The following is a 13,846-nucleotide window of genomic DNA, read 5'->3' as shown; positions in this document are numbered from 1 at the left end:
GTAAAAATTACAGTTGTATGTGTTTCAGAGAAAACGTGATTTCTGAAACATCAAATGAATTAAGCCTGTTTGTGATTCCTTTTCTGTAAAAGCATCAATTGTTTGTATAACCCTTTGCCGGGGCCATTACCATCAGATAAGGGGCCCCGAGTGGCCAAGTGGTCTAAAGTGCTCTCTGTTACGGATCACTGCCATCTCACCTCTGTCCTGCATGGATTCGAGTCTAGGATTCGGCTAATGTGGGTATGTGAGAAAGCTTGCCAGTAGCTTCTCGTGGGTCAATGGTTCTTCCCTGGGTTTTTCTGGGTTCTTCTTCCACCATTAATACTGACCACCATGCATAGCCTATCATGTGCTGAAAAATGGCGTTAAATCCCACAACAACAACCATCAGATAATGTATGTTAGACCAGGGTAAATGTTTTCAAGGTATAGCAATGTCTCTTGTGCATGCCCAAACATTTCATTAAACAAATACAGAAATAATTCTCCACTATTTTCTGACTTTAGTTAAAACCTGTTCCTTCGTCTGCTCTGTGGAACTTCTTTTATTAAATTGCATTATTTTTCATTTTGCTAAATAGCTAAATACATGTATCTTGGTAGCATACTACTGCTACCAGTAATAACAATGCTTGTGAAAATAATAATATTGATAATACTAATAATGCCAGTGCTAACCCAAACCAAAATTGCAAGCTTATTTTAAAGCTTGCAGCAAGCTTGCCACAAGCTTATTTATAAAGCTTGCGGCAAGCTTGTATTTGGAACATTGCAGCAAGCTTGCGCAAGCTTATTTATAAAGCTTGCGGCAAGCTTGTATTTGGAACATTGCAGCAAGCTTGCGCAAGCTTATTTAACAAAAGTGTCATAAGCATGCACAAGCTTGCGAAAGCTTAAGCTTGCACAAGCATGCGCAAGCTTGTTATTTATTTACCTAGTACAATAAGCATACACAAGCTTGTGCAAGCTTGTTACTAGCTTGCACAAGCTTGTTACTAGCTTGTTGCAAGCTTGCAGAGATTTCTTGCTACAAGCATCTGGGCTTTCAAAAATCAGACATGATTGTGTTTTCCCCCCTTCCAAAAAACCCCCTGAAAATGTGAAGGGGGGGGGTCTGGGAGTCCGAAGGCCCCTGTCCAAAAATGCATTTTAGACTCAACTGCTCCTGGTGGACCAAATTATCATAATATATTGCAAAGTTTTACTTCATTCCAATGAAGCAATCTGCATATTTAATGATTAAATAATGCAATCTTATAGTTGCAATGCAGTGGAAAACAAATCTGTTCCGCCAAAACATTAAGTTTAATTCCATTGTTCAAGTTTATTCATTCACCGCAAGCTTACCCAAGGCTGCAGAAGCTTTATGTGTTCCCCTAGCTGCAAGTGTCACGCCCCTATGAAATGATCATGAATAATGAATGAACTGTTCATGAACTTGGTTCAAGAACCATTCATGAAAGTTCATCAAAAGGTTCATGAATTATTCTAGAATGTGCATGAATTGAAAACGGTCCACAAATTGGATCATCATCATTCATGAACAAGTGCATGAACATATTCATGAACTATGATGAACAAAGTTTCTCAATGATTCATGACTTCATGAACATTGCCTATAAAACAAATATGATTACCTGACAAGTCACAAATACCTATTCATCCTGAATCATACAATAACCTTAGATGGGGGATGGGGTTAATACAGTATAAAATGCAACATATTATCTTAAAAACTGTATTTGATTTCAGATAAATTTAAACTGACAAGTGATATTCTTTTTTTTTACCCTTAGCAACACTTTTTGTATGTTCTGTAATTTTTCTTTGAAAAATGTTCAAGAGATATTGGGGCAGTTGCCTGCAATCAACTGTTGAAGCATATTTCATCGTCATGGGGCTGTCTTTCAGCTGGGGTTTCTCCTGACCAATCTTCTTCCAGAGACTGACCTGTCTGATAACCCTTTTGTGAAGATGTTCAGGGTCTATAATTTAATCAAATCCTGTCCATTGTCACTACTGAATGTCTCCTTCTGCAACTTAAGCTGTTCCATCTGATTACTGTTTGGATCTTTAACATTGTTGCAGCAGTCACAATTTAATGTCTCTTCCATCTTGAATCCTCCAGTTTTCAAATTTTCCTCCTTAATCTACAAACTTCATCCTCTAACAATTTTACTTTTCTGCTGTCTGGTCTGAAAAAAAGGTAAAGTTAGTTAATTACAGATAATCTCTGATCAACATTGTTTTTAGCTTTTAGCACATTATCATTGTACCCCACTTTACTTACTGGAATAATATGATCCAACTCAAAAATGATTTAATCCCTTACACATAATACTGAGCATTTATATTATTGCAGAATTTTGTCACTGTTTTATATTAACTGAATCTGTCTAGCCATAGGTATAGTCACAGGAGACGGATGTTTTATTCAGTAAAATATGACATTTGTTTTGACAACATCATTACTAAATAACCGTATATATTACAGATAACGGTTATTTCATGCTTTCAAATATTTTCGCCATTTTTTATTGATAAAACGCCAGACTTGTGTTTATAGGCCCTTAGTATGTCACTAATGCATCCACTCAGACTCCGCATGTTGCGTATAGCTGCTTCCGGTTTCATCACGTTGTTATTTGCACTTTTATTGTGAACAGTTTCACGCATTAACTATTTTCATAAGGTTTTTTTTTTAAATTACCAAATTACATCAGATTATAGAAATAGTGATGTCATGTAAAAGAAAACGATCTCGAACATCTCAACTCCTATTGATATTGAACCATGTCTGGTATCGAGAACTGGGGGGTGGGGGTGATAATGTTTAGTGATTTTCAAAACTTCGATGAGCAAGTTTAAATTAGGTCTGAACAAAATCGTGTCATTAGCTTGGTTATAAATAATATGATGACATATATAAACCAATAAAATATCCATATAACTTCTACTGAAATAATCACGAATGACCAAGAAAAAGATACTCACCGTAATTTTGGTCATCCGGGCTTGGTACGCTTTTCCGCCTAATTTTGCTCTCACCAAATCATTTCCTTCACATTCTTCAAAGTTGCTTCTCTGCACTTCTACTTACTTTAAAAAAATGATATTGAAAATATTCTCATCTGTCCATTCCATGGAGTCCACGGTTTTTGTTCGAAGTTTTTGCCTAACCATCTGCATGATCTTTGGTTTCTGAGGAAGCTTAACTGTTGAAATCGCGCGCGTATATTAACCAATCATATCACATCTTTTTTCAAAGTCATCCAATCAGAATAATCATTGTTAATATATTTCGGTTTTTACTGCAAATTGGCAACCAGTGACTAAGTCAATAGAATATGCAGTTTATAACAGTAATGGAGAGAAGAAAAAAAACGTTAGGACAAAGTCATTGAAAGCTTTTTAAAGCAGATACATTTTGTTGATGCTGGCCAGAAAATATTTTCCCATATTAATCCAGAAATACTCAGGTTAAGTAAACAAGTATTGAATTAAAGATCTGTATGAACATTTATACAGTATATCATTTTAAAAAAAGAAGAAAAAATTCACATTTATTTAAATTTCACTAATATTGTGAGAAGTTGGTATGATAAATTTTCATGAACATTTTATGAATATAATGATATAGATATTTAATATACATTTTTTTAAGAAATACCATGGTATTGCATCAAAGTACTTGAATTGTTCATGAACCATTAGTTCATGACATTTCAGGAACTTCAAAGATATTATAATAGTTCATAAAAATTCATCAGTGTGTTCATGAACTTCAAGTACACGATTCATCAAAATTCTTGAAGTTCATGAACTTACTTGAGGAACTTTCATGAACACTTCATGATTGTTCATAAAGTCATGAATTTGTTTTCATAGGGGCATGACAGTGATGGTGCCTGCTACTTGGATACATGGTCTCAAACTTTCACAAGCAATGGATATATATATATATATATATATATATATATATATATATATATATATATATATATGAAGAAACTTGTTGCAAGCTAGTTTAAATTTACTTTCTGAAACATACAAGAAAGCTTGCGCAAGCTAGTTTTACTTTCTGAAAAAAACAAGCTTGCGCAAGCTAATTTTACTTTCTGAAGAAAACAAGTAAGCTTGCGCAAGCTAGTTTTACTTTATGAAACAAACAAGAAAGCTTGTGCAAGCTAGTTTTAATTTCTGAAGCAAACAAGAAAGCTTGTACAAGCTTGCGCAAGCTTGTGCAAGCTTGCGGTTATATCCAGCTATCTTGCCTAAGCCTGCACTTGCTTGTACAAGCTTGCGCAAGCATCCATGTTAGCTTATAAACATCAAACTAGCTTATCGCAAGCTTACCGCAAGCTTGCCACAAGCTTTCAGCAAGGATGCATTTTGGTTTGGGAATGCTATCTGGTTCATAGTGTACACACATTTGTCATGAACCAAGTTTGACCATTGAACCTGCCTTCAGAGGCCACATGTCTACAAAGGCCCATTTTGCCTTTTTTCATGGGTGGCTGCTATAGATAGGTTTGACCGACTTTAGGTTATTAGCATATAATTACAAAAGTCTTGTTCACTATGACAATGAGATTGCTAATAATTAGTAATTGCTTATATTTCAAGGAAAACCAATTCAAAGTTTCCTCTGATTTCAAATGAATACATGGTTCGTATTTATTATGATAGTGAAACATTGTATGGTTGACATTCATATGTAGATGACCAGAGCAAGTTGTTCTTGTTTCTTTTATAGAAATTGTTTCTCTGAATTAAAGATTATTATCCCTTTTATGATTATGATTTGTTCATACCTTGTATATCTTTCACTAAAATTTCCACTGTTTACTCAAATTTAACATCCCCCTATGTGCTCAGGAATGTAGAATAGACTCAGTGGCAACTAATGAAGGCATCCTTGTTGCCCTTGGATACATCACATGATGATGCTCAAGCTGTGAAGGTCATGGACTTTTTAAAGAATGAAGTTTATATGAAACATTTTACTTTGTACTGTAGTGCACTGAAGCTGACATATTGTATCTTGTTTTGGGATACTGCGCTAATAATAATAATGACTTTATTTAAAGAAGAAGCTCATTTGCTCAACTGACCAATCTTCCATGAGACCTTCTACAATGACATATATATATATATATATATATATATATATATATATATATATATATATATATATATATATATATATATATATATATAGTATTATGCTGTATCAGTGACATACCACGAGATGTATACATTTTTCATTAAAAGGAAACAAAACTTGCCCAAGTTTCCTTTTACTGAAAAATTTATGAGTGGTATATCATTGATACAGCATACATACTATACATATATTTTATTTATATCACATACAAATACACATATTTGCACTTTTGAATGGAGTTACAATATGCTCCTGGCAACTGTGTATTGACCGAGTGAATGAACTCTCAATCCCTGCGAGTGTGTCCGCTACAAAATGTAGTCCTATGAATTTTGTTCTTGTTCACAATCACATATGCAAATTGATAAGAAGATTGTTTTCTTTTTCAGTTTCTATTTTTATTTACATTTATTAAATCAGTATAAGACACACTCATGTTTTTAACATGAAATATGGTTTTCATAAAGAAAGTTGTTCAATGCAAACACGGTCACCTTCTTGTACACTGAACCACAGAAAGGATATCAGAATATTTGGATCATTGTATGAGACCACATGTCCACAAATTACCATATCTTCAGGACACAACAGATTACCTCATAAAAAGCAAAGCAAGCGAACCATTACTGCCAGATACATTGCTTGTTTCCTTAGAAGTCACATCTTTGTATACTAACATACCGCAGAACAAAGGGATACAGGCATGTAGAGAAGCATGGAAAACTAAAACTAGACAATCCGCCCACACACTTCCTAGTCCAACTCCTGGAGCTTATCCTAAAACTCAGTAATTTTGAATTTAATAAAGAAAACTACCTCCAAATTAATGAAACCACAATGGGTACAAAAATGGGCCCATCGTATGCTAATATTTTTATGGGAAAACTGGCGGGTCAGCTTTTAGCAACGGTTGAACTTACAGCATACCAGTGGGTACGATTTATTGATGATATAGAAATGAAGTGGCAACATGGAAGAGATAGTCTAGATGATTTCATATCAGACAACGTCCATCCCTCAATAAAATTCATTGCAGAAGTCTCCAACTCAAACCACATTTTCCTGGACACAACAACCAGACTGGTAGACAAAATACTCCATACAGACATCTACTCGAAACCAACCAACAAACACAAGTATCTGATCCCATTCATCTATCATCCAAAACACTGCATTAGGAACATCCTATATAGCCCGGCACTGAGGATACGCAGAATTTGCTCTGATGATGGAACATTCCTAAAAAGGTCTAAGAGCTATACAAAGATTTAATTTACCGAGGCTCTGACAAAAACCTGATTACTGAGGATTACTGAGGCAACCCAAAGGGCTAAACAAACAAACCACGATAACCTACTCAAATATAGAAAGAAGAAAAAGGCTGATAAGATAACCTTTATACTGACCTACCATCCAGACAACCCCAAAGTAGGTAAAATCATCGGGAAACACTGGCTCATTGTGGAATCGTCGGATTCACTAACGTTTATCCTTCCTAACAAACCTGTAGTCACCTACTGGAGACCAAAACACCTCAAGGACACCCTAGTCAGGGCGAAGCTAATGCCAATCACTAATCAAGACCACCCTAGTCAATCTGGCTCCTGTGGTGATAAAAGGTGCAAAACCTGTCAACATATGACATTTTTTAGCAAAGTGATTAGATAAAAACCAAACATACATGTTCCACACAAAACATGCAAAACAGAGAATGTCATTTATCTCATCACATATAAGATCTGTAGCCTTCAGTATGTCAAAGAAACAGAAAAGCTACACAAAAGGATCAACGTTCATATATCTGATTGGATGACATAGAAGCTGTACAGAAGCCCGGTCACCGAACACTTCTCCCCTGGCCACACTTTCAGTGATTTAACACTCATTGCTATGACTCTCAACCCCAACTGGAGTTCCCAAACCAGGAAAGAAAAGGAATCTTACTGGATACACCACCTTAGAACATTGAAACCAAGCGGTTTAAACCAAGAAGACTAGAAAAAGATGGCCATGCACAAATAAAATTATCTTTTGCAATTGACACATTTTCTTTTAAATAATTATCTAAATTTGCTTAATAGCCAAAAATGACTACTATAACACTGAAATATCCGGGATACAATTTACGCTTTCATAAATTTACATAAAATAACAGATGTCATTATGGCTCATCAATTTCTAGGTCAATAAAAATATTTTCCAGTATCAGCAACAAGTTGGAATAAACTAGTTGAAACATAATAAAGTTAAAGGTTTAATTCCAGTGGAAACAGACATGTAAATTTTAGTAAAAATAACCGTTTTTCTGTTTTATTTGTTTGTCTTGTCTATATTTTGTATTTGACTTTGAAAAAAATGAGTCAAAAGTGCTCAGGCTAGTTAGATACTAGTTTCACACTGTTCGTTGTCAATTTATTGCATTATCAGATCAATCCCTGACACATGTGATCCCTTGCTGGATCCAGTGCACTTGAAAGGATTGTTATTCACCATATGATTTGTATTATATATATATATATATAAAATGTATTTTATATATATATATATATATATATATATATATATATATATATATATATATATATATATATATCACAATTTTTACAAGATAAGGTGTCTTTAGACAACAAATGCTGTTAAAAACTTGACAATTGATCTACTGCTACAATGCAATATGTACAATGATTCATACAAATAGTAGTAGTGAACATGTGTAATACATTATATGTGAGTACCTGATAACAATGCTGTAAAAAGTAGTAGTTCTGAATTAAACAAAATCACACAAATGACTGTTTCTGTAGATGTTGACCAAAAAGCTTTTTAAAAACTTATCATGTGTCAGCTGACTTTATATAGAGTGGTATGGAATTCCATAGTTTGGCTCCAGAAAAAGCAAAACTCTTCATATAAAACTCTGAATTTGGTTTAGGTAAATATATTTTGTTGTTTGAGATGGTCTTAGTTCATACTTATGTACATTTTGAACAAATTTAAAGTTACATTTAAGATAATCAGGAGCCAAACCGTGTAAGGATTTATAGACCAGAAAACCCTTCTGAAATTATGTTCTCAGCTGAAATGGAAGCCACTTTTGGGTTTTAAAAAGTTTGTTTTGATGTATCTAAATCAGCATCAAAAATAACTCTAGCTGCTCATTTTTTGAAATTTCAGTAATATTTCCTATTTTTATACCACTATTATCTCAGAACAACAATATTCTAAGTGTGAGATGATATATGCAGTGTAGAATATCTTTCTCAGTTCTTAAGGGATATAAGATTTTATTCTGTTCATGAGATAAAGCAGTGAATTAACTTTTTGATGACTTTATCAGCTTTTATTTTCCAGCACAAGATTGGGTCTATCATATTGCAAAGTAGTTTTTCATTTTCAGACTGTTGTATGTCCATTCCTTTTATCATTACTTTGAAATAATTTTTCTCAACTTTTACTTTACATCATTCTTGTTCGACTACCCTTGATCATGGGTTTTGATTTAATTGGCTGCATTTATTTTCATACCAATGTGTTCACACCAGTTATTTATTTTTTACACATTCTTTATTTAATTTAGTGCTAATCTCATGGCCTGTTGATCCAGTGTTATATAATGTCATATCATCTGCGCACATGGTGGTGGATAGTTCAGCGTGATATGCTAAATCATTGATGTACAGCAGAAAGAGTAATGGTCCAAGAACTGATCTTGTGAAACACCTGACTTTATCAGTTTTTTATCTGAAAGTTTATTTAAAATAGAATCTTGTTGTCTACCTTCAAGATAAATTCAAAACCAAGTTAAGCTTTCATGGTTAACTTGATATATGCTGAGCTTTTCCAGCGGGATTCTGTGATTTACAAGGTCAAAACTCTTTGTAAGGTCAAGAAACACTGTTCCTACAAGGTTACCTTGATACATGTATTTTGCTGTTAACCAATCATCTACCATTTTAGTTAGTGTAGTCTGGCATGAATGTCCTTCACGGGAGCCTGATTGTCGTGAATGTAGCAAATAAAATGATTCCAGATAGTTTCTAAATTCATTACAAACATGTCTTTCTAATATCGGGGCCCCAAGTGGCCGAGTGGTCTAAAGCGCTCTCCGTTACGGATCACTGCCATCTCACCTCTGTCTGCGTGGGTTCGAGTCTTGGATTCAGCCAATGTGGGTATGTGAGAAAGCTTGCCAGTAGCTTCTCGTGGGTCGGTGGTTCTTTCCGGGGTTTTCCCGGATTCTTCCTCCACCATTACTGGCCGCCATGTATAGCCTATCGTGTGCTGAAAAATGGCATTAAACCCCACAACAACAACAACAACTTTCTAATATCTGTGAAAGAGATGATAAAACTGATATAGGCCTATAGTTAGTTATTCATATAAGAAAGATTTCCCTTCTTATATAGTGGAGTTACTTTTGCCAGTTTTAGTCTGTTTGGAAAAATACCTGTGAAAATACCTAGAATGTAGACTGAAGATGTACATGAGTGAAGGTACAATCACATGAGAGTTTTAGGAATTTAGTATTTATATTATCAAGACCTGTTGCTGTTGTGACATCAAGTTGTCTAATTCATTTAAAATGAATTCAAGGCTTATTTTAGGGATTTTAAAGCAATCTTCTTTGCTAAGTTTTGCCATCTCACCTCTGTCTGCTTGGGTTCGAGTCTCGGGCTCAGCCAGTATGGGTACGTGAGAAAGCTTGCCAGTAGTTTCACATGGGTCATTGGTTCTTTCAAGGGTTTTCCCTGGTTCTTCCTCTACCATTTATACTGGCTGCCATGTGTATAGCCTATCTTGTGCTGAAATATGGCATTAGACCCTACAACAACAACATACACTGTACCAAATTGTCTTACAAAACTTGATATAAAGGATACCAATTCATGAAAGATGTTCTACTGTTATATAAAGGGTGGCTGTCCTTAAAAATAAAAATTTTGTGTTCTTTATAGACAGATTTCACCAGATCACATTCAGTCATTATTCACCATACAGAATTGTTTCCATATGAATATACATACTAAATGTGGAATCTTTTCATTTCAGGAACATGTAGAATACATATTTCTTGTGATATTCACACTGGAAGCCATCATGAAGATAATAGCATATGGATTTATACTTCATTCTGGTGCTTACCTAAGGAATGGATGGAATATATTAGATTTTATTATAGTAGTTATAGGGTAAGTATGTTTTACATTTTGCAGGCAAATATTTACTCAATATGCTTTGCTCAGATGGAGTAAGGGTAACAACTAAGCTAATAATTAAGACATATGCTTATAGTAAATCAAATTTTGGCAGCTGTGATTATCCCTTGTATACCACTTTATAACCAACCTGTTAACACTTTCACCTTTAACTTAGCTTCAGTACTGATATTAATAATGCACCACGGAGTGTGTGTGTGTGTGTGTGTGTGTGTCCATGCATGCATGCGTGTGTGTGTAGATAGTGACCCCACTATAGCATGCTCCATTATGACACAAATTTGGATGTAACACGGTTGTGGTGTGGCTCCTGAAATTGCATTTAAAAGGGTTTTGTATATACATAAATTTTAATTCTAAAATTATGAAAAATATGTGTAACATGTTTATTATTATTTCAGGGATACGATCACGTATGAATTGTAATATAAGACGATCATGGCATGGCTCTGAAATTTCATCTATATCTATTTTTCTCTTGCACAAAAAATATTTTTGTTCTTAAAAGTATGAAAAATAATGCATAAAAAGTTTATTCGGGGATCATGCGAGGCTTTGCCAATTTCCAAGTTGAAATTTTCATTTTCCTTATTGACGACAAATAATATACAAACTGACAATTTATTTTCTTGTTGCAATGTTGTTGGCTGTTTAAACTTGGGTTTGGAATGTAGATATTCAGAGCCACATGAAAGGAAGCTGCAAACTTGATATAAATTACACTGAAATATATTGTTACAGAAACAAATTCTTATTTCATATTGACACACCATCTTAACATTTATTGCATTATCATAATCCACTTATGCTGACATTTGGCCTGAGTACTATATGCTGTGATATACTCCAATAATCATGCTACTGGGACTAGTTACAACCGATCAACTTTTGAAGGCAGAAACAGTAACTGCTACAATGATCCAAACGATGATTGATTCCTTTTTTTGTTTAATGTACCCAGAAAAAATAGTTTTGCTGAAATTTCATAGAAAACTGATTACCTTTGAAGCACCAATCGTTCTGTATAAATACTACACAAATGAAAAAAATCAGTCTCAGTATTCTACCATTATTTGATGCTGCTGTCACAATAAGAAATGGGCATTTGTTTGGTCCTCCAAAGCTGTCCTGTATTGGTGACATCAATAACGCACACACCTTTCATCCAAGGAAGCTGTCTACAATCAGCAATGAAAACAAAGCACTTTTATCAAAGGAAGTCAGTACCAAACTTAAATAAAAGCAATGGAATTTGACAGACTGTTGCATTTTCCAAAGTGACTGGAACACATTTATTCTGCAGAGAAAGTTAATGCTTACAATCGCTACCAATGGTAGCATACCAGTAATTAAATTTCCAATCTTTTGAAACCATGGATATCTGGCCATCAAGTTAAATGAAGATGGGGTATCTTGCAAAGATGTTTGTTAAATTTGTTAATTTGTTCACATTTCCTCATTTCTCTATGAATAGCCTCATCCACTGGGTAGTTGCTGCAAGATGATAGCTTCTCCAGTTGACCAAATCTAGGCCAATTTAGTTACATGTACATGTTGCATGTAAACAACTATATCCATATGCAAGTGCCCATAAATGTCATAGTTAATTGTTTGGTGTTAGTCAGCTCTAGATCAAATGAGGTCTGTCCATTTTTTATATATGTGTTATTTGTGTTTTCTAATGGGATGTGACTGATATATGAATTTAATAACATGTGATCTGTTCTCGAATTAATGGATTTTTCATATTCACATACAGTACTTAACGGATTATGGATTGTACTTTACAAATGTAAGTTGTCAATGCACAAATGTTTTCCAGACTTAATTGTCTTCATTTAATCAGATTCACTTATTTTTGTGCCTGCTTGTATTTGGCCCCCTCCCCTTCCTGGACATTTCTGTTTTGTACATGGTTCTGTCTATACCATAGTTGGGTTTTATGGACCCCAACCACTGTGTTATAGTGGGTTCATATATGCAAGTCATATTGTTTATAGGATGGTCTGTTGTCCATCATCTGTCTGGCTGTCCATTTGAACAAGTTTGTTTTTAATGCTCCTCCTAACTGCTTGATCATTAATGAAAATGGTGCCAGTCGAATATCCAACATGGCTATCTTAAAAAACTTCTTGTCACTACTCTCCAGAATGGATTGTCTTTATGACATCAGGTTTTCACAGAAACTCTTCTAATGACGGTGGTATCAAGCGGACATCCAATATGCGTAACACAGCAGCTAATTTAAAAACTTTATTATTCCTGAAGAATATCAGAGATGGTTTGGACATTGACAGGTAAAAGGAAGAAATGGTCATATCTTGAATTACAGGACATTCTTTTCACCCAGTAAAGCATCAATCCCTTTGACTCTATGTCTGTTTAATGGATTTGTTGTCTGCAGTTACATTTCAGCCTATGAGATTATCAGCATCTCAAGATTGAGCTGTCACTAAAGGATTTTCATATGATGTCTAGCTGGTCTTAAATGAAAATGGTGCTGATCTGACATCTCTTATGGGCCATCACAACAACCATTTTAAAAGTCTTATTATCAAAACTTCACAAGATCAGAAAGGCATATTGATGTAGGGTTTTCAACACAAGACTTCTTAAGATGTCCAGTTGGTCCTAAATGAAAATCATGCCAATCTAACATCCAATATGGTCACCACACATTGGCCATATTGAAAATGTTATCACTATTAATATTGAATGGATAGTATCAATATGAGGTTTTCACTAAACAACTTCTTATAATGTCTAGTTGGTCATCAGTGAAAATGGTGTAAATTTGGTGTCTGCCACAGCAAATGTCTTGAAAACAATATTTCTGCATCTATCAAATGAATGACTATATGAACATGGGGTTTTCACTGGAGGCTATTTATTATATCTGGTTAGGCCTAAATGAAAATGGTGAAGTTGTGCATCCAATGTGGCTATCAAGACTGTGTTAAAAATATTACTGTTACTACTTCTCTGAATGGATGATCATTATGACACTGGGTTTTCTCCAAAAGACATCTAGTGATATCTACTTTGCCCTAGATGAAATGGTTCCAAGCTGACATCCAATATATATATATACACAGCAGCTAATTCGAAAAACTTAAGAAGTTAAGGTCTTGAGATCCTGGGAATTCTTTTCACCCAGTTGATCATCAGTCCCTTTGAGAACATCAGTGGAATGGCTGAAGCAGTTTCAACCACACCTGGTAGTAATGTTTTTTAGAATGCTCAAACTTTTGTCCTGGGTGACCTCCTTAGCAGTGGTGCGGTTTCCATGGCAACTGTATGGGAAACCTACTTTCAACTTATCCAGAACATCTGAGCCACTATGGATAAAACTTTATAGCGCTGTTTCTTAGGGGATGCTGTAATATGGTTTTGTGCACTGTGGCTTCCCTAACAATGGTATTGTTTCCTTGGCAAACACATTAAAAAAACTATTTTCATC

At 34.6% G+C, this 13,846-nt stretch overlaps 1 protein-coding gene across 1 annotated transcript in view; it reads left to right on the top strand.

Moving 5' to 3' along the window:
• The window catches only part of LOC149789247 (muscle calcium channel subunit alpha-1-like), a 335,403-nt gene that overhangs the window by 64,705 nt on the left and 256,852 nt on the right, over positions 1 to 13,846 (top strand). The window contains exon 2 of the mRNA XM_089975421.1: positions 10,220 to 10,359. Coding sequence (XP_089831547.1) covers positions 10,268 to 10,359 — 92 coding nt within the window. The 5' untranslated portion in view covers positions 10,220 to 10,267. The remainder of the gene's footprint in view (positions 1 to 10,219; positions 10,360 to 13,846) is intronic.

The sequence above is a fragment of the Sinohyriopsis cumingii genome, chromosome 11 (assembly GCF_028554795.1).
Source record: "Sinohyriopsis cumingii isolate HCF-2022 chromosome 11, ASM2855479v2, whole genome shotgun sequence".
NCBI classification, from domain to species: Eukaryota; Metazoa; Mollusca; class Bivalvia; order Unionida; family Unionidae; genus Sinohyriopsis; species Sinohyriopsis cumingii.
The sequence above is the reverse complement of the archived record's forward strand: the minus strand, read 5'-3'. Positions and strand labels throughout refer to the sequence as shown.